Below are 26,511 nucleotides of genomic sequence, written 5' to 3' on the forward strand. Positions count from 1 at the left end.
TAGAACCCAGAACAGCACGTTCTGTAAGTCTGCTGCTACTGCTGCTAAGTCTCTTCAGTCGTGTCCGACTCTGTGCGACCCCATGGACGGCAGCCCACCAGGCCCCCCGATCCCTGGGATTCTCCAGGCAAGAACACTGCAGTGGGTTGCCAATTCCTATTGGTGCCCCAATAAGCAGAGTTGGGAATGGAGAAATGCTGCCTCCTTGTGGCCATTTTCAGTAAAAGCAACTTTAAAACTAGTGCACTTGAAACTCAAAAGGTCTGTGGGACTGTAAGACTCCTTCCTTCAAGAAATGGCCTGGGGTACATAATAGAATAACAATGCAAACAGGGCCAGGCTCTTAAGAAGCCAATTTCAACAGGTAACTTTACTCACTGTTTAAAATAAAAAAGGACTTAACAAAGATCCTTAACATTGTCCATTATTCTGTTCTGTTCTGTGAAGTCGCTCAGTCATGTCCGACTCTTTGCGACCCCATGGACGGTAGCCTACCAGGCTTCTCCATCCATGGGATTCTCCAGGCAAGAATACTGGAGTGGGTTACCATTTCCTCCTCCAGGGGATCTTTCCGACCCAGGGATCGAATCCGGGTCTCCTGCATTGGAGGTAGACGCTTTAACCTCTGAGCCACCAGGGAAGCCCCATCATTAGAGGAATGCAAATCAAATCTATACTGAGGGATCACCTCTCACCTGTCAGTAAGGCAATCATCAAAAAGTCTAAAAACAGTAAGTGCTGGAACAGGCCTGGAGAAAGGGAACTCTCCTCAATGCTGCTGAAAAGGTAAACTGCTAGCAGCCACTGTGGAGAACAGCATGGAGTTTCCTTAAAAACCTAAAGACACAGATACCACATGGTCTGGGATATTTATACAGGGATATATACACAGAGAAGGACCTACCAGTGAGCATTCTAGGTGAATTATGTCAGACACAGGAAGACAAATATCATACAGTATTGCTTATAGGTGGAATCTAAAAAACGGATACAAAAAATTCATTTACAAAGAGACTCACAGTCTTGGAAGAGCCACTCAGGATTACTGAAGGGGAAAGAGTGAAGGCAGGATTTGATCAGGATGTTGGGATTAATATATACACACTCAAGTATCTTAAAGAGCATCACCAAGGGACTACAGTGCAGGGAAACCTAGTTAACCCTTCAGTGTACACGAGAGAGGCAAAGCACCCCCAGAGACCAGATATTCATCACTGTATACCTCTTCAAGTTGCTGTACCCTACAACCAGCTCAACACTGGAAAGCAACTACACTTCAGCAGAAAGTAGACATTAATGTGATAAATGAATTGCCTCCTATATTCCCCTCAGGGCTCAGTGACCTGGGCTGCTGCCACATCCCTGGAGACTGAGCAGCCTTGGGGATGGGCTGTCCTGGGTCTGAGAAGGATATGCCAGCAACTGAGCCCCTGTAGCGGGGCTTCCCTGGTGGCTCAGCTGGTAAGGAATCCACCTGCAATGCAGGAGACCCCTGTTGGATTCCTGGGTTGGGACGATATCCTGGAGAAGGGATAGGCTACCCACTCCAGTATTCCTGGGCTTCCCTGGTGGCTCAGATGGTAAAGAATCTACCTGCAATGCGGAAGACCTGGGTTAAACCCCTGGGTCAGGAAGATCCCCTGGAGGAGGGCATGACAACTCACTCTAGTATCCTTGCCTGGAGCACCCCCATGGACAGAGGAGCCTGGCGGGCTACAGTCCGTGGGGTCGCAGAGTCCTCCATGACCGAGCGACTAAGCACTGCACCGCAGGACCTGTAGTGTTGGTCCCCGCTGGATGAAAGCACAGTCTCGGGACCCAGACCAGCCCTCCACAGCCACACCACGCCTAAGGCGCCCCGAGGATGGTGGACCCTTTGCGCTGGAGGAGCTTTGGAAAGATATCTGGTCTCCAGGGCTCCCGGTGGTGGGGTTCCTACCTCCAGATTCTTTCCTTAGAGGCGTCCAACTTAATAACAACACTCTCTGCAGGGAAGAATTGAAGGTTTGAGGTTTTGTCAGGTGGTAGGGGAAAGCAGTGGCACCCCACCCCAATACTCTTGCCTGGAAAATCCAATGGACGGAGGAGCCTGGTGGGCTGCACTTCATGGGGTCGCTAAGAGTCGGCCACGACTGAGCGACTTCACTTTCACTTTTCACTTTCATGCATTGGAGAAGGAAATGGCAACCCACTCCAGTGTTCTTGCCTGGAGAATCCCAGGGGAGACTGGTGGGCTGCCGTCTATGGGGCCGCACAGAGTTGGACACGACTGAAGCGACTTAGCAGCAGCAGCAGCAGCAGGGGTGAAAAATGATGGGCAAGGAGTAATGAGACACAAGCCTGTGGGTGTTCTGGCACATTCCACACTCATTCACAACCTAAAACAGGCCTTCTCTCTGAGTCTGGGGCAGCAATAACGAGAAGTGCTGCCACACTGCGGCTGTTTCTGGTAACAGCAACTTTAAGACCAGTGCTCAGGGCACATTAAACTCCAAAGGCCTGCAGGGCTTTAAGTGTCCTCTATCCTGCAGTCACTGCAGATGGTGACTGCAGCCATGAAATTAAAAGACGCTTACTCCTTGGAAGAAAAGTTATGACCAACCTAGATAGCATGTTCAAAAGCAGAGACATTACTTTGCCGACTAAGGTCCGTCTAGTGAAGGCTATGGTTTTTCCTGTGGTCATGTATGGATGTGAGAGTTGGACTGTGAAGAAGGCTGAGCGCCAAATAATTGATGCTTTTGAACTGTGGTGTTGGAGAAGACTCTTGAGAGTCCCTTGGACTGCAAGGAGATCCAACCAGTCCATTCTGAAGGAGATCAACCCTGGGATTTCTTTGGAAGGAATGATGCTAAAGCTGAAGCTCCAGTACTTTGGCCACCTCATGCGAAGAGTTGACTCATTGGAAAAGACTCTGATGCTGGGAGGGACTGGGGGCAGGAGGAGAAGGGGACGACCGAGGATGAGATGGCTGGATGACATCACTGACTCGATGGACGTGAGTCTGAGTGAACTCCGGGAGTTGGTGATGGACAGGGAGGCCTGGCGTGCTGCGATTCATGGGGTCGCAAAGAGTCGGACACGACTGAGTGACTGAACTGAACTGAACTGAACTGATCCTGCGGTCATGGCCTGGGGTACATAACCAACTAACACTTAGAAACAGGGCATGCTTTAAAAAAGCCAATTTCAATAGGTAAATGTTCATCACACTCTTTAAAAGAAAAAAAAAATCTACAAAGATCCTTACCAGTGCCCACTAAGAGAAGTACAACCGAGTCTACACAGAGGCATCACCATCGACTCTGACCCATCAGAATGGCCATCACCAAAAAGGCTACAAACAGTAAGTTCTAGAGAGGCTCTAGAGGAAAGGCAATCCTCCTACAATGCTGCTGAAAACAAAGCGCTAACAGCCTCCCTGGATACCAACATGGAGATTCCTTAAAACCCAGACACAAGTACAATATGGTCCGGAAATCCCACTCTTGGGTGTACATTTGGAGCAAAGTATGACTGGAAAAGACACATGCACCCCAACATTCACTGCAGCACTATTTACAACAGCCAGGACATGAAGCCAGAGATGAATGGGGGTGTGTGTGTGTATGTATATATATATATATATGAAGGTGAAGTCGTCCGACTCTTTGCGACCCCGTGGACTGTAACCTACTAGGCTCCTCCGTCCATGGGATTCTCCAGGCAAGAATCCTGGAGTGGGTTGCCATTTCCCTCTCCAGGGGATCTTCCTGACCCAGGGATCGAACCCGGGTCTCCCGCATTGCAGGCAGACGCTTTACCCTCTGAGCCACCAGGGAAGCCCATGTATATATATACACACACATATAAGAGGATGTTACTCAGCTCTCCCAGTGAGTGAACTAATGCCATTTGAAGGAACACAGAAGGACCTACCAATGATCATTCTAGATGAAGTACATCAGACACAGGAAGACAAAGGTCGTAGGGTATCAGTTATAGATGGCATGTAGAAACTGATACAAAAGAACACCTTCACAAAAGACAAAGACACAGTCTTGGAAACACCACTCAGGGTTACTGAAGGGGAAAGATCGGGGCTGGGGTGGGGAGGGTTTAATCAGGACATTGGGATTAACATATATACACACTCAAATATCTCTAAGAGCATCAACAAGGGCCTGCATTACAGCACAGGGGACCCTACTCAGTACTCTAATACCTTATGGGGAAAAACACCCCCCAAAGATGAGATATTCATCTGTCTTATCAAGTTGCTGCACACCTACAACAAACTCAACATTGGAAGTCAACTATACTTCAAATAAAAATTTTAATTTTAAGAATAAAATGAATTGCCTCCTATATTCCCCTCAGGCCTTTGTGAAGCAGGCTGCTGCCACATCCCTGGAGTCTGAGCAGCCTTGGGTGAAAGGCTGGACGGTCCTCGGATATGCCAACAAGTCGGCCCCCATAAGACCTGCAGTGCTTGTCCCCTCTGGGTGAAAGCACAATCTTTCACCCGGGCCGGCCCTCCACAGCCACACCAAGCTGAGGGTACCCAAAGGAGGTTGGACCTTTTGGGCTGGAAGAGCTCTTAAAAGTCATCTGGTCTCTAGGGCTCCCAGTGGTGGGGTTCTTACCTCCAGATTCCATCCTTAGAGCTGCCTGGCTTAAATATGACGACAGCACCTTCCGAAGGGCAGAACTGAAGAGTTTGGGATTTGCCCAGAGGTGTGGGTGAAGAATGATGGGCAAGAAGTAATGAGACACAGGCCCTTGGGTCATTGTTCTGGCACATTCCACTCTCATTTACAACCCAGGACACAATTTTCTCTAAGACTCTGATACTGCTACTGCTGCTAAGTCGCTTCAGGCGTGTCCGACTCTGTGCAACCCCATAGACAGCAGCACACCAGGCTCCCCCATCCCTGGGATTCTCCAGGCAAGAACACTGGAGTGGGTTGCCATTTCCTTCTCCAATGCATGAAAGTGAAAAGTGAAAGTGAAGTCACTCAGTCGTGTCCGACTCTTAGCGACCCCATGGACTGCAGCCTACCAGGCTCCTGAGTCCATGGGATTTTCCAGGCAAGAGCACTGGAGTGGGGTGCCATTGCCTTCTCCTCTCTAAGACTCTGCTACTGCTGCTGCTGCTGCTGCTAAGTCGCTTCAGTTGTGTCCGACTCTGTGCGACCCCATAGATAGCAGCCCACCAGGCTCCCCCGTCCCTGGGATTCTCCAGGCAAGATCACTGGAGTGGGTTGCCATTTCCTTCTCCAATGCATGAAAGTGAAAAGTGAAAGTGAAGTCACTCAGTCGTGTCCGACTCTTAGCGACCCCATGGACTCTAGCCCACCAGGCTCCTCCATCCATGGCATTTTCCAGCCAAGAGTACTGGAGTGGGGTGCCATTCTCTGGTGCTCCAATAACCAGAGATGAGGAAAGAAGAGGTGCTGCCACCTCGTGGCCATTTCCAGGAACAACAACTTTGAAAACTGGCCAGGGGCTCTTAAAATTCACAACACCTCTGGGGCTGTAAATGTCTCCTGCCCTCAAGACATAATCACGTAACAATTTGAAACAGGGCAGGCATTCAAGAAGCCCATTTTAACAGGTAAATATTACTCACACTCTTTAAAGAAAAAAAGCACCAACAAAGATCCTTACCAGTGCCCACTGTCAGACAAAGCAAATCATATCTCCACAGAAGTATCACCTCTTATCCGTCAGAATGGCTATTATCAAAAAGTCTACAAACAGTAAGTGCTGGAAAGGGGCTTCAGAAAAGGCAACGCTTCTACACTGCTGCTGAAAATAAAAATTGCTAACAGCCACTGTAGAGAACAGCATGGAGTTTCCCTGAAACCCTAAAGACACAGATACATTATGGTCTGGAAATCCACTCTTGGGTGTATATCTGGAGAAAAGTATAACTGGAAAAAACAAACCACCCCAATGTCCACTGCAGCACTATTTACAATAGCCAAGATGTGAAGGCAATCCTGTGTCCTTCCAGAGATGAACAGAAAAAGACGCATTTATGTACAAGTTCATTCAGCCATCTCAGTGAATGAACTAATACTATTTGCAGCAACATTGAAGGACTTACTGATGATCATTCTAGGTGAAGTATGTCTGACAGAGGATACAGTATCACTTTTAGATGGAATCTAAAAATGGAGACAAAGGAATTCATCTACAGAAGACAAAGAGTCACAGCCCTAGAAAATGCACCTAGGATTTTGTTAGGGGAAGAGCAGGGGTAGGCTTACATCAGGACGTTGGGATTAACCTGTGGTGGTGGTGATTTAATTGCTAAGTGGTGTCTCCATCTGGAGACCTCATGTAGCCCATCGGGCTCCTCTGTCCATGGGATTTCCCAGGCAAGACTACTGAGTGGGTTGTCATTCCCTTCTCCAGGGGATCTTCCTGACCCAGGGATTGAACCTGTGGGTCCTGCATTGACAGTCGGATTCTTTACCACTGAGCCAACAGGGAAGCTATGGAGATAACGTTGTTCAGTCACCCAGTCGTGTCCGACTCTTTGTGACCCCATGGACCCTCACCATCTCCTGAAATTTGCCCATGTTCATGTCCACTGCACTGGTGATGCCTTCCAGCCATCTCATCTTCTATTAACGTGGTGGTGGTGGTTTAGTTGCTAAGTCATGTCCGACTCTTGCAGCCCCATAGACCGGCCAGGCTCCTCTGTCCATGGGATTGTCCAGGCAAGAATACTGGAGTGGATTGCCATATCTTTCTACAGGGGATCTTCTTATACACACTCATATATCTCAAAACAGAGCATCAACAAGGAGCTATGTATGGTACACCACAGAAAACCCTACTCTCCACTCTCATACCCCAGGAGGGCAAAGCTTCCTCAAAAGACTAGACACGCATCTATGTCTATCTGCATCTAGTTGCTGTCCACCTACAACAAACTCAACCTTGGGATGCAACTACACTCAAAAAGAAAATAAGTACTAATTTTACAAGTAAAACGAGTTCTCTCCTCTATTCCCCATAGGGCTTGGTGACCCTGGCTGCTGTTACACCCTGGAGCCTGAGCAACCTGGGTCCCCCAACGGGACTGTCCTTGGTGCCGAGGGAGGTGACAGCAATGTGCCCGCAAATGAGCCCCTGTTGGACCTGTAATGTTTGTCCCCTTGGGTGAAAGCACAGTGTCCATGCTAGGGGCCAGTCCTCCACAGGTGCGCCTATTGCACCCAAAGGATGGTGGACCCTTGGGGCTGGAAGAGCTTTGCAAAGTCATCAGGTCTTCATAGCCCCTGTTGGTAGGGTTCCTACCTCCAGTTTCCTCCCTTTGAGGTGCCTAACTTAAAGATGACAGCACCACTGGCAGGGCAGATTTGAAGGGTTTGGGATTTATCCAGGTAGGGGTGAAGAACATAGGCAGGAAATAATGAGACACAACCCTTGAGTCTTTTTTTCTGTTACATTCCACTGTCATTTACAACCCAGGAACAGGACTTTCCCTAAGACTCTGGTGCCCCAATAACCAGTTTGGAAAGAGTAAATGCTGCCGCCTTGTGGCCATTTCTAGTAACAGCAAATTGAAATCGATGTGCTCAGGGGCACTAAAAACTCAATACGACTGTAGGGCTGTAAGTGACTCCTGCTTTAAGACAATGACCTGGGGTACATAATCAAATAACAATTCAAAACAGGGCAGGCTTTCAAAAAGTCAATTTCAACAGGGAATTTTTACTCATACTCTTTAAAAGAAAAAAAGCACCTACAAAGGTCTTCCCTATAGCCTATTGTTAGAGAAAAGCAAATTAAGGACTTTCCTGGTGGTTCAGAGTATGCCTTGTACAAGTTCGATTCCTGGTCTGGGAAGATCCCATATGCCAGGGAGCAACTAAGCCTGTGCACCACAGCTGGAGCTCATGAGATGTTCAACTACTGAAGCCTGGGCATCCAGAACCCATGCTCCACAACAAGAGAAGCCACCGCAATGAGAAGCCCGCACACCGCAACTAGAGAAAGCCTGCATACGGCAACAAAGAAGTAGCACGGACAAGAAAAGAAACCCAGAAACAAACAAATGTCAAAAAAATAAAATACACTCTGCACATCTACACTGAGGCATCACCTCTCACCTGTCAAAATGACCATCATCAAAAAGTCTACAAAGAGCAAATGCTAGGAAGGGCCTGGAAAAAAGGGAACCTTCCCACACTGCTGCTGAAACCTAAATTGCTAACAACCACGTGGAGAAGAGCATGGAGGTTCCTTAAGACCCTAAAGACACAGATACTGAATGGTCTGGAAATCCCACTCGTGGGCCTGTATCCAGAGAAAAGCATGACTGGAAAAGACACACCCACCCCGGAGTTCACGGCATCACTATTTACAACAGCCAAGACATGGAAGCTAAACGTTCAGGAAGACAGAGATGCGCAAAAACACACGTACATACATACAACGGAATGCTACTCAGCTATAAAACAGAATGAAATAATGCCATTTGCCGCAACACGGAAGGACCTGGAGATTACTGTACTAACTGAAGTCAGTCTGACAGAGAAAGGCAAATATCGCATGCTGTCATTTACATGTGGAATCTAAACCAATAACACAAATGAACTTATTTCTAAAACATGGACTCATAAACTTCAAAAATAAACTTGTGGTTATCAAAGGAAAAAGCTGAGAGAGAGGGATAAATTAGGAGATTGAGATTAACATGTATACACTACTATCTATAAACAGGCAGGTGATAAGGACCAATTTCCCTATAACACAGGGAAATCTACTCATTATTTTCAAATAATCTATATGGGAGAAGTATCTGAAAGAGTATATGTACAAAACTGAATCACTTGGCTTTACACCTGATACTTAACACATTATTGTAAATCAATTATACACAAATATAAAATAGCAATTAAATGTAAAAAGATAGTTAATTTACACTCAGTCTTGTTCTTTTCTAGCCCACAAATATATTCCGGCCCCTTGATCTTAAGGCCTAAGGTCATGCTTGACAATGCGATTATTTTGACTCTATCTGCCTTTGGGTGTTCTGCGTGAAGCCCAAATTCCTCATCATTAACATATCACTTCCTGCTAGTTATTTCTACACCACTTGATACACAGCATTTTCCTTCCACATTTTACTTGCTTGCACTCCTGTGTCCAACACTGAGCCACTGATTTCTTTGAAAGTTTTCTCACATAGCATTATTTTTTCTTGCTCTTGAATGATAATTTAGCTGGCAGTAGAATTTTAGGTTGTTGATTATTTTGTATCGCGCTCTGAAGATATTCCATTATCTTTGGCTTCCATCTAGCTAAGACGAATCTGTTATAATTCCGATTGTCTTCCAGTTGTGGGTGATCTGCTTTTTTGCTTCTGAATGCTTCATAAATTCTCTATTTTCCTACATTTTATGTTTTCACTACAGCGTATCTAGGTGTGAATTTGTTGTGCGCTGTACCCGGGACCCACAAGAAGCTTTCATTATGACTTAAATCCTTCTCTATGCGTTATGTATATAAACACTGCCTGCCTCTCATTCTCTGTTCTCTCTTTCTGGAAATCCTGAATATATGTATGTTCTGCCATTCTTTGCAGATGTTAAAACTCCAAGGGGGTGAGTGTCAATAGAGGCTCATGTGGAACTGGACTTCACCCCCAGCTGGCAATAAGGAGGCAGTGCCCACTTCATCCGCACTACAGCCTCCAGCTGTTTGCACAGGTATTACTGAATGAGAAGACTGTTGGCATCTCTTACCTTGGGCTTACACATGCAACCCCTTCACTGTGGTCCTGGTAAGGAATGGCCAAAAGTATGAATTCTGTTTTGCTGTTGTTACCTGGGCAAGGCTGGGTGCAGGTTTCTTCGAGAACCACTTTTTTATTACCATCTATAGTGGGTTCAATGTCAGTGCAGAATTCTTCATCCACCACTTTGCTGAAATCGTCAGCTGACCCATCACTCACTACACAAGAAATATTCCTTGTTCTGGTCCCTTCGCCACACTGTGCATCCTGAAATGGAGGAAGAAATGACTAATCAGGAAAGAAAATAATTCATTAGTTAGCTTATCGTTCAACAGTCATCTCTGCACCACTGATTATGATTTACGAGCAGTTTAAGGAGCATCTGAAACCCTAGGGAAGAAGTTCTGTAGGGCGTTAGCTATAAAGCATACAATGAACAATTTATTTGTTTTCTAGCCAAAGACAGGCAAATAAATTTTCATTAAAATGGATCAGTCTCCAAATGGTTTTAAAATATGGGACAGGAAGTGCTTGTTATCAAAACTAATTAAACAGCTATGAAATGACAAGGTACTAAAATCTTTAAGAAACATGCCATCTCTAAGCTCTGAGAGAGATTTCTGAAACCAAGTCTCTGCAGATAAAAAACACACATTTCCATACCACTTCTTGAGACTGATTACCTGCACTTGGCATGCAGACCATGGGCCATACCGCCACTGATAACAAGGCTTCACTGGGCAAGGCTTGGACTGTTCCATCAAAGCAGGGCATGGTCTTCCATCACCCTGAAAGGGCTGGGTCACTGTTCGTCTTCGGATCATTTTTCCTTAAAAGATACAACGTGATGCACTGTTAGTAATATGCTATATTATCAAGCATGTATCTTTCTCGGAGAAGGGGTCAAAGACATTTCTCCTGAGGTTTGAGGAACAAGAAAGGTTTAGGTGTTTTGGAAAGAAATCTACCCCGATTCAACCTTTCTGAAGATTGTCTGATATGACTTAAAGTAAGAGGGACATTTTATTTTGTACTCCTTGACCATTAATCAGATGCCAAATAAGGCACAAACAAACCTGTGAGGCCACACGTTTGAGAACATTCTGACCACGGAGACCAGTCAGAAAGCTGACAGTTCACAGGACATTCCACCATGCAGGACGTGTTCATCTGCCAGGTTTTCTCCAAGCCAAGCTGAAAGGACAGAAGCAGATCTGTTTGTACTGATGCTGAGGCAAGACCATGGTATAGTGTTGAAGGAAGGAGGGCAGGAGGAAGGGCAAGACAGGAGTAGGGAGGAGAGGAGGAATAAGCAAGATGCGTAATACAGTAAAAACATGTCTGCAGGACAAAGACCCAAACTGTTAAAAATACAAAGTGGTTCACTCCAGCAGAGGTGGGGCAAAAGGAATAGGACGAATGGAGAAGCAAACTTATGTAATATATATTATGGACCTTTTTAAATAAAAAATGAAAAAAGGAAGATTTAATCTTCATATTGGTTGAATTTCCTTAAAGGAGGAATAAATAGGTGTAAGCACAAATATTCTCTACTAGTTAAACACCAAGACTATCATCAATATACAGACATATACTTGCATTGGGGGGATATTATTTTTACATGTGGATGTCAAACTGAAAAGCAAAGGAGAAAAGTTAAAGACCACTTGCCACTCAAACCCCAAAATATAATGTACTAACATAATTTACAACAGTTTTGAATAAGCTACCTCTCTCAAAAGGAAGAGTGGGCCTTTAGAATTTTTATTACAAATATTTAATATATATTTATTAATTTTTTTACAGAGATTTTCTCTTTTAAAACTCAGCAGCCAACGGTGGTGTAATTGTTATTTTGCCATTAGCCTCTCACCTCATAATAATGTGTACTTTATTGCATTCGGTTGCATTGCTTAGGCATTCTACCTTTATAATACAGGAAGAGATTTTATCCACTGTGTATGCACACATGTTAAAAGTCTAAGGTGCAAAGTAGCACTGAGATAGAAAAAATTAAGAGCAGGTTAGGAAAGTGCAATTTTAAAAACTGGTAATCCTTGGGGATTTTTAAGACCTTTTTTTATTTCTACATGAAAGATAAGCTTACAGTGTCTAATCTATATAGCAGAAAATGGCAAAAGAAAAATTTTCTGAAATGTTATGTTGTGATTCAAGTAGCGCTCCTGGCTCCAAGTTATGTGCTGGGAGAGGATCAGATCGGTGATCTATTCCCCAGAACCCTCAGCAGGCACTCCTGTTATATTCTCCACCAGTAATACTTGACAAAGCTGAGCATTTGGTATGAAAACTTTTACCATATCAACTTGAGTCTCAGAAAATCACTTGAAGTCACGAGAGATTAGAGATGGAAACCCTAAGGTGATATGATAAAAATTATGTTTTGCTTTTTAAGGTACATGATGATTTCATGGAGAAAGGGTTTAAATCACAGAATTCAATTACTATTGGCTTATTTATTTCACTAGGGGATTAAAAAGGATGTCTGTTTACAGACATTTTGGACATCTAACAGTAAGGTATTTTAACCCTGCACTACTTATTCTCTTAAATGTTTTTATTACTTCATTTTTATTGGAGTACAGTTGCTTTACAATGTAGTGTTCCTTAAATTTATTGTATCTTCTTTTCTCCTCTATCATCTATCTAATCTATCATTTATCTAAACATATGTTCAGGGATCAAAGAATAGGAAAGGAGAAACCAAATTATTAGGTATCAGGTAAATTAATGTCTGAGAAACATCAAAGACAGAAGTGCTATATAAATGCTGGCTGGGTTTAACCCTAATTTTCCTCTTTGTTGGAGAGCAGTGCCACCTTTCTTTTTGGCTGTTAGAGGAACAGCACGAGTTAGCTACTGTGGTTGCACGGAATGAAGGGTTTGCACATGTATTAGTAGGTAGGCAACCAATCCAGTGTTAGAAAAGACAGCCAGCTTCTCTCAGGGCTATTATTTAATTCTACTGCTTCCATAGGGTGGATAAAATGGGATATGAATTGTTTAATCCAATTCCTGCGAGAGGAGCACTGTTCTCCCTGAATACAGTGTGTGCTACAGTGTTAACGATTTGAATTCCTAATTGTCATCACAGTATTGAAACATGATAATATTTGTACATAAAAGTAAATTTATCCAGGCTTCTGGATAACAAAAATTATTTCTCAAACTTTTACTCATATTTCATTTAAGAAATAAAAGCTTTATTTATATCTTTTTTCCGGAGTCATATGAGATACTTAAACTCCGGTCTTATGTGATTATGTAAGAAGGTCGGACACGACTTAGTGACACAACAACTTATATGCTTTGGGTGAAGCTTTCTAAAAGCTCTCAGAGCTATTCATTGTTATTTTATTCTGGCCTAGAAGGGCATTTGCATGTGCATTTGCAAAAACAAAAAAAAGACTCATGTGAGAGGCAGATCACAGGATGCTCTCCAGCCTGTGTGTATAACTATAAAAAATATTCACTATTAATATTATTTTTGTATTTTTATAGTGGTCACATTATTTTGATGTTATTAGTTTCAAAGCCAAATTGATTCAGGTATGAAATTTCTGATTAAAGCTAAGGCCATAATTGACTGAATTATGTGGTAAGATAGAGGAATTTATTAACTAAATTTGTTTTCATTGCATTTGGGAGCTCCATTCCTATGGACAGATATATAGAAAGTTAAATTAGGTCTATATGATAATATCGAAGATATCAAATGGATTAAAATATTTCCATCTTGAGTTTTCCCTTAAGATTTGGAATAATTTACCACAGGCTTATAATAACCTCTAGGACAGGCAGATAGAGATTGTGGTCACATGTCCACTGAGCCCTACTGAGGTTACAAGTCCCTCCCTGGGTGTTCCAGGTCTACTGAGGCTCTAGCTGTCTTGGTTCATGTTGAACCCACTCGGCCTTAGTTCAGGAGGAGTCAAAACCTGTCAGGAAGATGAGTACCCTTTTCGTCTGGAAATTAGACAGAATAATTGTAACCTGAAGTACAGCTTCATGAAAACTACGACTACGTCTTCTCACATTTCATAAGGTCATATTAGAAAAGATCACATCACTTTTGTAAACTGGAGAGTTAACAAAAGACAGTAATGGTAGACTCCATTCCTTTGTTTAGATTTCAAGCTCTCTCTCACCCAGACCTGACTCAGAGTCTCACAGCTGGGTATTAGATCCTAATATCAAAATCTGTTACCAAACCACATGCAGTCAATGTTTTGCAACAGAGAGAATAAATGACGGCTCTTGGCAGGTGTCCCAGGCAACACAAAATTCATATGAAATTACAAAAGATGATGAGTAGTCTGATTAAGATTTATTGCCTTTATTCACCTTGATTACTTATTGTTACCCAAGCATTTCTTTCGGAATGGGCTAATTAGCATACCTTTGGGCTCCCAGCAGAACAAAATACAGGAAATTATGTGTAGAAATCAGTAATGCTGGAAAGAATCTCTTTTCAAGAGCGTGTTTAGCAGAAAACATCTGCTGGCAAAGAGCTGCATAAAGCACCGGTCACTTGGCTCAGCGTGAATTGAGACTATCGGGGAAGAATTTACTCACAAAGATATAACACAGCCTCCCCTCACCTCTTCACAGTATTTCAGGTTAACTGACTTGCCGTCACTTCGAACACAATCCAACATCCTTGTTTTAATGCCATTCCCACATACTGCCTTCTCGCTCAGCTGGCACGTGCTCCAGTCTGAAAGGGAAGGAGGGCATCAGAACAGAAGGCTATGTATGGAACAGATTTCAAATGAAACTAGGATGACCTGAATCCCGTATTTAATTCACAACTGCTTCCTAAGCCCCACCATCAATCATCCCACATGCAGAGCATATGGGTCCCAGCTTTGAACGTATCAGGAGTCAAATGGAATTGCTGGGGCTGCACACAGCTACAGGGATTATTCCTGAGGCAGCTGTCTCTTGACCATCTTGATGGCTAGTCGTTTGGTGATGCTGTAAAAATGGCTGCGGCCTGCAGGTGAAATGTCACTTAGAAACTGTTTGTCCTAATGAAAGTAAAAATGTAAATGTCAACATTTTTGTTTTAGCAAAATAATCATAATTTTAATGCCTGGCATTTTGTGTAGTTATATCCAAATAAAACTATTTCACTTGCTGTCCATACTTAGGATATTGTAAAATGTATTATTTATTTCAAAACCAGCTTGGCCATATTTATTTCTCTTATTAAGTATCTTTTGCAAGGTAATTGTTTTATCTTTCTTCCCAGGGAAATGTAGCCTGTCCCAGAGAACTGTGAATTCATTGTGTCACGAAAGCAAATTGAAGAGAAAAACCAAAAGAAACAAAAAATCAAGCTGACTGCTATGTGTCTTAGTACAGTTTCTGGGGCTTATTTCAGCATGAAAATTACATGGGGGAAAATTCCAAAATAAGCTTTAGTTGCCCCAAGACATATAAGCCCCCCAAAACCTCTTCTTGCCTAGAGAATATGCCTTGATGACATATGAGACGAGGATTTGGGGGAAAAACAGAATTTATGATAAGCCTTTTTTTCTTCTAAAAAAAAATCATCTTTTCCTACCTAGACCTTTGATAACACTAAAAAATTCTCTTCATACACTATTTGGAAGGTGTATACACATACACATAAGCTTGCTAATGCTTTTTACATCAGACTAATCATGCATATGAACTGCCCCCATGTAAAGAATTGCTGTCCCAGTACTCATAATGATTAAACATATTCCGAAGAAGAAAAACATCTTTCAATAAACTGATATCCTTGGGAAAGATGTTTATTTCTACCTTCTGAAAGTGGGAGGATGTCTTACATAGGAACCCTTAGACTATTCACAATCTGCCTTAAGAACTAATGTTTGCGTGATATTTTCATTCTCTTTCTTGATGTTTATTAAAAATAAGACAGATAAATATTTATTTCATTTAATACAGAATTACTGCTGGGAGACTAAGCAGTAGGCTTTCCTGGTGACTCAGGCGGTAAAGAATCTGCCTGTAATGCAGGAGACGTGGGTTCGATCCCTGGTTTGGGAAGATCCCCTGGAGAAGGAAATGGCAGCCCACTCCAGTACTCTTGCCTGGAAAATCCCATGGACAGAGGAGCCTGGCGGGCTACAGTCCATGGGGTCACCAGTCAGACACGACTCAGTGACTAAATCACCAAGTACCATGTCCAAAAGACATGTGGATGGAGGTGAACCATACTTCTGGGAATGCTGATAAGCTGACAGACACGGAATTTGGCCTTTATGAGGTGAAGGCTACTCACGTACCTGTTACATTATAATCATAGTGGAAGCAGTTTTTGTTCAGGTTGCAGGGTTCCTTCTCCACAGCATCAGGGCAGGCTCTTCCTTCCTCAGCTGGTTGTCTGATGGGATCAGCTGACCTTTGCCGGAAATTGCTTTGATTGCAAGGCTGACAGAGAATAACATAACTCCTCAGAAAGGTGAGTACTTGGCCACACAAGAGCAAATGTATTAAGGCAAGCACTGAAGCACAACTTAGAACCTTTGGGCCACTGGCTAACTTCAGCAATCTCATCTGTAAGTCCAGGTGCTGGATGAGTTTCTGATGCGCCATCTGGCTCTAAGGTGCTGTGGACAGGGAATGCTGCCTGCCGTTCTAGCAGACAGAGAATGGCCCCACTGTCCCGGTTCCACAAGGACCAAACCATCACCACTGCAGCTGCTGCAGGTGATGTGCCCTGAGCAAACAGGATGGAGAAAAAGAGGCACTGTTCCATGCTTTGGATACTGACCTGAGATGGTTACGATACATGTCTAAGGAATAATTTCAATGAGCCCAGAGTCCTGCATATTCCTATACACAGGAAAGCACTAACATTATTAACTAGAGATTTCTATTTCACTGATTAGCAGTACTCTTTTGATATTTGACTATGTGTTTTTTTTTCCCAGCAAAAACTCCTGCTTATTCAGTCTCCTCCTCCACCTCTTTGGAGCAGTTCCTCAGAGCTATCTAAAAGGCCGTCTCCCAGGCCACTGTCCTCAAAACAATGAACCCCAAATGAAACTTAACTGGCAACTTTCAGGCTGTGTCTTTTTCTTGAGTTGACAATACTTAAGAGTCTACGTGTCTAACCTGAAAATATATCTGTTCCCCTATGTCTCCTGCAGCAGTATTTACAATAACCAAGATACAGAAAAAGCCCCAAATGTCCATCGATGGATAAATAAGCTGTAGTATGATCATGCAACAGGATATTATTCAGCCATAAAAAGTGAGGATGCCTACAATTTGTGACAACATGGATGGATCTCAAAGGCATTCTGCTAAGTGAGGTGTCAGACAGAGACAGACAAATACCGCATGCTCTCACTTACATGGGGCATCTAAAATGAAAAAACAAAACTCATAGAAAAAGATCAGACTTGCAGTTAACAGAAGTAGGGGTAGGGGAGAGGGAGAACTGGAGGAAAGTGGTCAAAGGTACAAATTTCCAGTTATAAGACAGGAAGTAGTAGGGACACATGCCTACTACTTGAACTACATCAAGTTCAGCATGATGACTGTAGCTAACACTGCCATATATTATATAGCAAAGTTGCTAACAGAGTTAATCTTAACAGTGCTCATCACAAGCAGAACATTTTCCCCCCTTTATTCTTTTCTTCTTTTTATCATACTTATTTGAGAAGATGGATGCTAGCTGAAACTATTATGGTAATCGTTTCACAATATATGTAATCAAACCATCATGCTGTAGGCCTTAAACATGTCTGTTGATTATCTCTCAATACAACTGGGATTAAAAAAAAAGAGTCTATGTGTCAAATATTCATAGATACATCACATCATCCATACACAAAAATATATTTTCATACTAATTACTGTAGGTCACAAATTTTCCTGTAGGTCACAGAACTTATAATCTATTTTCTTGGACCCAAAAAATTAAGGTTGTGTGTATGTGTATGAGTTAGTTGATCTGTTGTGCTCGACTCTGCGATGCCATGGACTGCAGCCCACCAGGCTCCTCTGTCCATGGAAAAACAGCTATTAATATTTTCCTAACCCTGGGATTTCTTTGGAAGGAATGATGCTAAAGCTGAAGCTCCAGTACTTTGGCCACCTCATGCGAAGAGTTGACTCATTGGAAAAGACTCTGATGCTGGGAGAGATTGGGGGCAGGAGGAGAAGTGGACGACCCAGGATGAGACGGCTGGATGGCATCACTGACTCGATGGACGTGAGTCTGAGTGAACTCCGGGAGATGGTGATGGACAGGGAGGCCTGGCGTGCTGCGATTCATGGGGTCACAAAGAGTCGGACACGACTGAGCGACTGAACTGAACTGAATGTGTACACATACACGGACACAAATATAAGGTAGCACTAATTTTAAAAAACCGGCTGCCATTCTCCTACTGCTGCAGTCTTGTTTTGGAAACATTTGGTTATTAAGAGCAGAGACAGTAACTTCAAACCTGATGCTATGAAATTAGAATACAAAATTATTTGCATGCCCTTGTGAAACAGCTGATTAATTCTTTATTGCCGTTTATTCTGTATCCAAGTCAAATGCCACCCTGTTTCGCTCCTGCTCTATCAGTTGGCTGCTAATCAGCATCTTTAACAATGTTAACACTGGAACAGAAAATTAATTCCTCCTTGAAAAACATGTATCTGTCCCATATTATATTTCAGCAAATAAATTTCACATTAAATATTTTTTCCAGGCTTTTGATGCCACATTGAGTGTACAGCTTTACAAATGTGCCCGGGGTAAGCCAAATTTCCTACATCATCAGCCAGTCCTGTTTCAGTGACTCTCCTCCCCAGGGCCCATGGAAGTGCCCCATGGGCTGCTGAAATCTAGAAGCTCGGTGCGATTTGAAACTCTCAGCTGGCTTTCCAGGTCCAAAGATGCTCAGTCAGTGCCTGGAAAGAGATTCATTGATGCCCAGCTTTCTTTTTTCTACTTCCTTTTTTACCAGAATCTTTTGAGTTTTAGTGTCAATACTGCTGCTGCCATATCCCCACAGTGTGAAAGATTATTCCCACGATTTAAATAAAATGGCCTGGGCAAAAAGCAAGGGATGATAACAACTTGACACCATGAAAGTACTTTTACTAGAGTCTCATTCTTTATCTCTTTACCTGGAGGGAATCATTATCACCACTGCAGTTTTTAACATGCTGTGTACTCATAAATCAATCTAAAGGCATTTTTATGCTAGGATTAGGAGGATGGTGAAGGAGTATAAAGTTTGCAAGAGGCTAAGCTGTGCCGGGATGAGTCTAAACACTGCTGACTTTAAATGGCGCATTCATAAGAATGAAGTAGCCGACAGCACACCTTGCTTTGGTAACTAATTCAGTAACCAAGTTTTCTTTTCTTGATGGTATTTTGAAAGCTTTAGTGGTAAGGAATTTAGCAAATTCTACATCAACAAATGGTTAATTGTCTCACCAAAGAGCATCGGGTCCACGGACCCCATTCGGATACCACACAATCCTCAGGACATGGCAGTTTGCACTCTCGAGAACCCAGGGGCATCTCTTCTGGGTCACAGAGGTAATCCTCTACGTGGTCAGAGGGGCCATCTGCTGTGTTCTGCATGCATCTGGAAGAAAACACGTCTATCAGTGAAGGAATTTGGACAAACAATGGCCAACCCACAAGGTTCAAGGTTTCTCTTAAGACATCACCATGGAGGCAGGGTATGGGGAGCTTGGCATTTAATGAATAAAATTCTCCAAACATAAAGACACAGAAGATCTCTGCCTCCCATAAATAGTTGGAGCCCTTCAGTGTGAATTAAAAATCTCTACTTGCATGTATCATTATCATCTTTTAAATTGTAGCCACTATGTGTATACTTTGTATATACAAACTCTATGTGTCTTCCTCTGAAAGGAGAGAGTCATTTATTTACACCTAAATTATCATGAAGAAACTAAAGCATTGGCCAAAGATATTCAGAGATGGGTTGCAATTTTGGAATATAATGCATTTTTTTTTCTTTCAAGAAAAATAGTGGATTCCACAGAGAAGTTAGATTCATATATGATGGCGGACAAGGCACATTGAAATCTCCTAGGCAGAGGTCTCATTAACTGCTTTTGAAAGTAACTGATGACATTTATCAAGTTATTTTGTCATTTAACAAGTAATTTTTGCTTCCCATTTGCTGATAACCTTAAAAGAAAGCCGGAAGAGAGAGACAATCGTTAGAGTAATAGCATGACTTCTCTAAATGGGGTTGCTGGGGTCTTCCTATATCTTGACCTTTTTTTTTGTTATTTTCTTTTAACAGAATAAATCCAAACATTTTATTACATTTCATTGTGTTGTGAGCAGTCATAAAGGGCTCTTTAGCTCATCTCTTGGGAATCTAATTAAAGTGGCTAGTATATTGGACTTCGCTTTTTACCATAGTTAATCTCTCCAGGCACTTTTCTAATAGAAGACAAAAACTTTATCTCTCATTTGTGACTCAGAGAAGGTCAACCAAATTATTAAGTTTGGGAAGAGAACTGTATTGCAGGAGATGAAGAGGAAGGCTTGGGCTCTTAAGCCTCAAACCCACTGCAAGGTTTTAAACTGTTGGTTGCATTATATTACCAATTATACCTGGAATCTCAACTTTTCTCAGGGATTTACAATCAGTAGGGAGATTGCATCTTGACAGATCTACTCTGCAGAATCACCTTTCCATACCATGCTGCTGATTTTAAGAGAAATGTGGGTTTCCTGTGGGATGCATCAAAAACTGGAAAACTATGCTGTTGGCTTCGTCTTAACTGGGTTTGTAACCTGAAAAAATAACCACGCAGATACCCAGCTCTCCATTTTTTTGTATGCTGAATATAAATATAAAAAGTAATCACTCATGTTGATGTTTGGCAGAAAACACCACAATACTATAAAGCAATTATCCTTCAGTTAAAGATAAATTAAAAACTAAAAAGTAATCACAAAAACCTGCAAATGTAGACTTTTTTTGCAATATCACTGTTGAAGGAAAAAAATAAATTATACATTTTGGGGGGAGAATTTTAGTGTCCTAGGAAAAAATTTCTAGCTTCACTGGCATTTTAAAAATGCTCTGTTGACAGCAGCTCTGGGAGGACATGGAACAGACAGGACAGTTCAATCTCCAAAGTTGGATTTGCTGCTAAGAAAAGATTGCATTCATGTTAGGCTCTGACATGATGTACAAGGATTAACTTGCAAAATTACCTATTGATCCAGAGTTAGGGACAGATGTTCAATACTCTATTAAGTACTTATGTACATAAAACTTTTTATTTTCAAAGGCTTTTCTTTTCCTTCAGTTTTTACTATACAAGTAATAAATTCATTTTAGGAAAATCAGAAGAAATAATAAAAAATTCACTACATTATATCAGAGAGAATCACTCTTAGCCAACTACTGTATTTAAACATATATTTTCATTTCATTAAATAGGAATAAACTTTACCTACTATTTGCACCATTTAAGAAAAACATTAATAATATATGATAAATATCTTGTGTTATTAGCTGTTTCCCTAAAACATACTTTTTAATGATTATATTTGAATTTTGCAATTTCATCATTTAAATGTGCCACAAATGCAAATTAAAAAAAAACCCTTCTTGTTGACATTCAGATTATTTGTAAGTTTTATTTATTTGATTTTGTATTAATGATATTTTTATCACTGTAGAATGGGGATAGTGGTGTAGTCCCACCACCCTATTTAGCACTGCAGAACACAGAAAAACTATTTGGATCAAGTCTCGAGCCCAAAGGAAGGCAATTTAAGTTCATTTGCTTTCTTCAAATGCCTGGACTTTTTCCATTCCATAAGAGAAGGGATTATGCTGTGAGACTATCAAACTGTTTTAGAAAACAGAGCATAGAACCAAACTGGGGCCAAGGGTGGAGCCAGGCACCCACCACAGTTGTGACAGTAAGGCCTGCAGAGATTTCAAAAGCAACAGAAATAACCAAATCTGACCGGTTTTTATTATCATCATGTGCTGGAAATTTTAGAAAAATGTCAGTGAAAAAATATTCTGTCTCACCAGGGCAAATCACTACTATTATTCAGCCTTTGATATGTCACACTACCCTAAAAGGGCTTCCGTAGCAGCTCAGCTGGTAAAGAATTTGCCTGCAACGCAGGAGACCCCAATTTGATACCTGAGTCCAAAAGATCCGCTGGAGAAGGGATAGGCTACCCACTCCAGCATTCCTGGGCTCCCCTTGTGGCTCAGCTGGTAAAGAATCTGCCTGCAATGTGGGAGACCTGGCTTCAGTCCCTGGGTTGGGAAGATCCCCTGGAGAAGGGAAATGCTACCCACTCCAGTATTTTGGCCTGGAGAATTCCATGGGCTGTATAGTCCGTGGGGTCACAAAGAGTCAGACACGACTGAGTGACTTTCACTTTCACACTTCCTTATAGATGTATTTGTCCTGAAATGTCACCCAATGGTTGCATCTAACACGACATTTAACCTTAAGGAACATTATTACATGATAAGAAATTTTCATCAATTCTCTATTTGTGTTAAAAATGTTTACTGAAAAAATAGGTTGACCTTAAAAGTTACTTTGTTTAAAATGTGTTTGAAAACATTGACAATAGCCATTTGGAAAGCAAAAAGAAGCAACATATATGAATAGGGAGCTGGAGGGAAAGCTGAAAGAAGCTATTGTGATTTTTATATTAACAAAAACCCCAACTTTATCAAGTTTTTAATATAAAGAAAATACTTTTATATTTTAAAGATAAATTTAAATTTGGCAGAAGAGTAGTAGAAAACAGAATATCTTTTTCTTCCCTGTTTCCCTATTAACTCATTTTCTCCACCCTCCACTTCATCCACTTTTTAATATTCAGAAAATAAATTGAGAGTTGAGTGAGGTTTAAAAAAAAAGAGAGATGGAGATTATTTTTATCAGAGCCAATGTTTTACACAGAGTCCCAAGGTTTTATGATATAAACATTAATTTGCTCTACTTTCCTACTGAAACAGATAAAGAAACAGTCATCTTAAATTCACGATGAGTTATGTCATGAGTAAGAATGGAATTCTTCACAACTGGAAGTTGTAAAGCTTTGGATGTTTTATATTTTTCTTTACCATGTATCACTCAGTAGAGTTAGGATAAACTGGCTAAAGAGTGACATTTGCGTTTCAATGCAACTCTGTCACTTCAGTCACTGTCTGCTTAGGCACATTAATTACTTAGTACTTCTGAATCTTCTCTTAAAGTGGAGACAATAAAGCCTCATATACTGATTTCCCAGGTTTGAGACCCTTAAGAATCATATGCAGATGCTTTAGGTATAATTTAATGAGTTAATTTAATTGTATTACACTTATTACGGGCTTCCTTTGTAGCTCAGTCAGTAGAATCTGCCTGCAGTGCAGGAGACCTGGGTTCAATTCCTGGGTTAGGAAGATCCCCTGGAGAAGGGAATGGCTACCCACTCCTGTACTATTGCCTGGAAAATCTCATGGACAGAGGAGCCTGGTGGGCTGCAGTCCATGGGGTCACAAGAGTCAGAGACAACTTAGCAACTAAACCATATTTATTACAATATTTCTATTGTATTGGGTTTTAGAGGATTTCTATGACTACGACAGGGTCTCAGTTTGGAGAGATAGCATTTAATAAAGGGGACAGACATATAGATGGATCTTTCAAAACACTAAGGGGTATGTGGGGCATTATAGAACAAGGCTGCTCAGAAGTCTGACAGGGCTCTCATAGTTTCTACAACAATGGAAAAATACTGTGCTGTCTCAAAGAACAGCCGCTAGCCCCCTCCAACTAAGGAGCACTTAGAATGGGTCTAGTGTGGCTGAGGAAATGCATTTTATTTAATTTTCACCAGTTTAGATTTCAAGTGAAATAGCCACACGTGGTGGGTGGCTACCCTACTGGCCACTGGCCACTGGTAACATATGAGAGGCACTAGCCAGCCAGGGCTTTTAGTGAAGGCTTCCCAGGGCAATGGGAGTATTCAAAAGGTGGACAGTTCGATGCTAAGGATAAAAAGTTTATAAACGATTATCACTGAGCTATGGTTGGAAATACAGTTGACCTTTAAGGAAGAACTGATTGGGGTTGGAAAATCTGCGTTTAGTCCAGCTCACATTTACTATGCAGCCTTTTCCCGGCAAGGGCACCATGAAGCAAAGCCTCCAAAAGTCAGAAGGCGGAGGGTGACAAACTGCTGCTGGGAGCAGATCCTCTCAGAGCTTTCCATGAACACAAGACTCTAAAAGTAAAACTGAAGACAACTTCACTCAGGAGACCTGGGGGGAGGCCAAGGTCAAGTTGGCACACGAGAACTCGGGAGGTGGCGGCGCTTTTGCTTGCCCGTGCTTGACCTTACCTCACTTTTCGGGTTTGCACACCCTCTCCGCAGTTGTCCCGCGTGTTCACAAAGGTCACCTTGCAGATGCTCCACGGCTCTGTGACCCATACGTACTGGCTGCAGTCACTGTGGCAAGGGACGACCTCATACACCTGAAACACACATGGTTCTCTGTGACCTCACTGCACGGAGCCTGAGAAGGTGAGAGGGGACACCTCACATTTCAGTGATCATGATATTTCACCTTTACACCAGCCTCTCTTTTACTGTTCATTGTCCTAAAACAGGAACATGGAGGCCCTTGTGAGATTTCGAGCAGCAGTGAAGGGCAGGCAGGGCTAGCCCTGTTGTGTTCTGCCGATCTGCGATCACACTGTAGCTGGAGATCAGACCTCACGGACCACATCAGACACACTCCGTGCTTTCCTGGACTGACCCTTACCACACGGTATTATAACTTCCTGGGGCATCCCTCCTGGTCACAGTTTCCTGTGTCTTCAGTACTTAGCCCAGGGTGTTCATGTGTGAGGCATTCTATAGAGACTTGTTAAGTAAGATGAATAAATGAATAGAAGAATTATCATTAATTTTTAAGTAATTAAGGAAGCATATAACAATACTTTTGAAACTGTGGTTTGGGAGAAGACTCTTGAGAGTCCCTTGGACTGCAAGGAGATCAAACCAGTCAACCCTAAAGGAAATCAACCCTGAATATTCATTGGAAGGACTGATGCTGAACCTGAAGCTCCAATATTTGGGCCTCCTGATGCAAAGAACTGACTCATTGGAAAAGACCCTGATGCTGTGGGAGAGACTGAAAGGCAACAGGAGAAGAAGGCAGCAGAGGATGAGATGGTTAGATAGCATCACTGACTCAGTGGACATGAGTCTGAGCAAACTCTGTGAGATAGTGGAGGACAGAGGAGCCTGGCATGGGGCAGTCCATGGGGTCACAAAGAGTTGGATGTGACTTAGCAACTGAACAACAGTAAGAACACAGCATATAAAAGTAGTTATTTTCAGATAAATATAATTCGGCCCATTTTCCAAATAAGTATGTATACCAATAAAAATTTTTTCATGTTCCATATAGGAAATTAAAAGACAAATAATATGAAATACAGCTATCTTAAATAAAGTTATCTTAAATCATTTAGGGTTTAGAAGTAAGGTCTGAAATTGGTCTCATATTACACAGCTGCAAAGCAGTGAGGGCCACATGAAAGAAAGCAAGTTGTCTGTGCTCTGGTGCCCATTAAGGCTTGCAGGTCCAGGTTTGTGGTGGTGTCGGTGGTGGGTTTCAAGATTTTTAGCACAATGAAACAACTATAGTCTTTTCTCAGTGAGAGAGAAGAATGGAGTAAATTAATTTAAAAAAAAAGGACTTTAATCCACTGCAACAGAGCTGACTCAATCATTAAAGAAAAATGCCTCTTAAAATTATTTCCAAATCTATGATAATTCAACTCTATTTCCTACTTTATAATACCCACCCATACACAACACTACGTGAATATTTTATATAGTTATTCAATTCCAGAAAATACAGATTTAAGTAGTCCATTGGAACATTCTTTGTGCAAATTTTAGTTTTACTAAACATCCCTGGAAAGTGAATAAAGTGACCTACCACACATAGGAAAAAAAGTATGCACAGTTGGAGTAAGAACCTGTAAAGACTGTCACAAGTGGTCACCTTCACATTGTGTGCTGTATTAAAATAGGACTAAATACTATTTTGCTGCTGCTGCTACTGCTGCTAAGTCGCTTCAGTCCTGTCCGACTCTTCGCGACCCCATGGATTGCAACCTACCAGGCTCATCCGCCCATGGGATTTTCTAGGCAAGAGTACTGGAGTGGGTTGCCATTGCCTTCTCTGAAATACAATTTTAGTATTTAGTAAAACACTACCCTACATGCTGTGCAGAAAGGAACGATTGAAGGGGAAATGCCATCTTTTCTAGTCCTTTGACAGCTTTCATTTTAATCTCCTGCGCTGGAGAGAATACAAATCAGTTCAGAGCAGCCTCCTGCGACCACTTGGAGCCCACCTACTCCTCTCCCTCACCCAAGAAGCATGAGACAGGAGGTGTCGCTGCCTTTTCAAGGAGAGAGATTTAAGCTTGTTCTCCCCATCCCCGTACCTTAGGCCCTGATTTTAAAACGAGAAAACGCATGTAACACGTTAGGGGAAAAAAAGGGAACAGCTGCAGAAGATAAGTTTCATAAAAAATATGACTTCGTTTGTGTGAAAGATAAAAAGAAGTCATTTCTCTGATGCCAGGAGTAAAATGGAAACCAACAGCAGTCTGTCATGAACCATGAGGTTTAGCAGTTCTTACCTGGGCCTGGAGCAGGGTTCACCAGGAATGAAGCAAAGGGAAGAAACAGAGACAGGTTA

At 42.1% G+C, this 26,511-nt stretch overlaps 1 protein-coding gene across 1 annotated transcript in view; it reads right to left on the reverse strand.

Moving 5' to 3' along the window:
• Window positions 1-26,511, reverse strand: part of THSD7A (thrombospondin type 1 domain containing 7A) — a 284,830-nt gene that overhangs the window by 14,117 nt on the left and 244,202 nt on the right. Inside the window, exons 15-22 of the mRNA XM_052639078.1 lie at window positions 26,453-26,458; window positions 24,129-24,262; window positions 19,200-19,353; window positions 16,036-16,180; window positions 14,356-14,471; window positions 10,813-10,930; window positions 10,420-10,565; window positions 9,829-10,003 (exon numbers count right to left, since the gene is read on the reverse strand). Of these exons, the coding sequence (XP_052495038.1) occupies window positions 9,829-10,003; window positions 10,420-10,565; window positions 10,813-10,930; window positions 14,356-14,471; window positions 16,036-16,180; window positions 19,200-19,353; window positions 24,129-24,262; window positions 26,453-26,458 (994 nt within the window). The remainder of the gene's footprint in view (window positions 1-9,828; window positions 10,004-10,419; window positions 10,566-10,812; window positions 10,931-14,355; window positions 14,472-16,035; window positions 16,181-19,199; window positions 19,354-24,128; window positions 24,263-26,452; window positions 26,459-26,511) is intronic.

Source organism: Budorcas taxicolor, chromosome 4 (genome assembly GCF_023091745.1).
Source record: "Budorcas taxicolor isolate Tak-1 chromosome 4, Takin1.1, whole genome shotgun sequence".
Taxonomy (NCBI): Eukaryota; Metazoa; Chordata; class Mammalia; order Artiodactyla; family Bovidae; genus Budorcas; species Budorcas taxicolor.